This window comes from Perkinsus marinus (assembly GCF_000006405.1).
Source record: "Perkinsus marinus ATCC 50983 genomic scaffold scf_1104296975432, whole genome shotgun sequence".
NCBI lineage: Eukaryota > Perkinsozoa > Perkinsida > Perkinsidae > Perkinsus > Perkinsus marinus.
Genome location: NW_003200802.1, coordinates 1 through 1,060, shown reverse-complemented (window position 1 = coordinate 1,060; position 1,060 = coordinate 1). Strand labels below are relative to the sequence as shown.

Below are 1,060 nucleotides of genomic sequence, written 5' to 3'. Positions count from 1 at the left end.
ACCGTCTAGGAGTGCCACCATACTTGGTGCGAACCCTTAGGTCATGGCTTACCGGACAGCAGGTACACCTAGAGTTTGGCGCCGACGAAGCCTCGGTGGTCCTTCAACGGGGAGTGCCACAAGGGTCCGTCTTAGGACCCTTGTTGTACTCCATCTCGACGCTATCCTTAGCTTCACTCCTGCGACCGATTGAAGGCCTCATCAGCACCTTTTATGCTGATGATAAGACGCTGGTCTTGACTACCAAGGGAAAGAAGGACTTCCTGACGAAGTGGAACTGCATAGAGTTCTTTATCACGCTTTGGGGAAAGGCCTCTGGCCTGACCCTTTCGCCTAGTAAGTGTGCTTATATGTGTCGTTCCAAGCTACAGGTCCCAGCGCTCTTCATTGACGGAGGAGCCATCCCAAGGGAGAAGGTCGTGAAGATCCTCGGCCTATTCGTCGACCAGAGACTGACCTTTGCGGTTCACATCAGGAAAAAGTGTGCCGAGGCACGGAAACGGATTGGACTGCTGCAAGCGCTTGGTTGGGAACGAGCTGGCTTGGACCATCGTCGGATTATCCGCACATGGCACCAAGCAGTTCTACCTTTCCTTGCCCATGCGGCCTCCATTTGGGCTCCTGTCCTTTCGGGCTCACCTAATCTTAGTAAGATCGTAGATAATCTTTCTGGCTTTGTAGCCAGAGTCGCCATAAGAGCACCGAGGACGGCCTCTACAGCAGCAGTCACCATGATGGCAGGCATCGTGCCGGCCAGTATCATGGTGCAGACCCTAGGGGCTAGAAGATCGGCTGCCATAGGAGACAACGAGGCTTTGAGGAAGGCTCCTGGCATCGGTCTAGTTGAAGGAGGCTGGCTTGTCGAGAAGAGGACGCCCCATCCCCTTCCTCCTTGGATCCCTCCCCTCCCTACGACTATTCGTCCAAGGAAGGAGGCGCTGAAGGAGGCAGTGGAATATGAGGCCCCGGCCATCTTCACCGACGGCTCGAAGCATGGCGACGGCGCTGGCGGCGCTTTTATAGCGATTATTGATGGCTCTGCTGTTGAGAAACAGTCATT

General features: G+C 55.0%; 1 protein-coding gene across 1 annotated transcript; it reads left to right on the top strand.

Moving 5' to 3' along the window:
• Positions 1-350: 350 nt before the first annotated feature.
• Pmar_PMAR026632 (hypothetical protein) lies at positions 351-1,054 on the top strand (the record flags this gene model as incomplete). Its single annotated transcript, XM_002765533.1, has 1 exon — positions 351-1,054. A coding segment is annotated over one exon (704 nt), but the record flags the coding sequence as incomplete, so codon positions are not given.
• Positions 1,055-1,060: the final 6 nt, after the last annotated feature.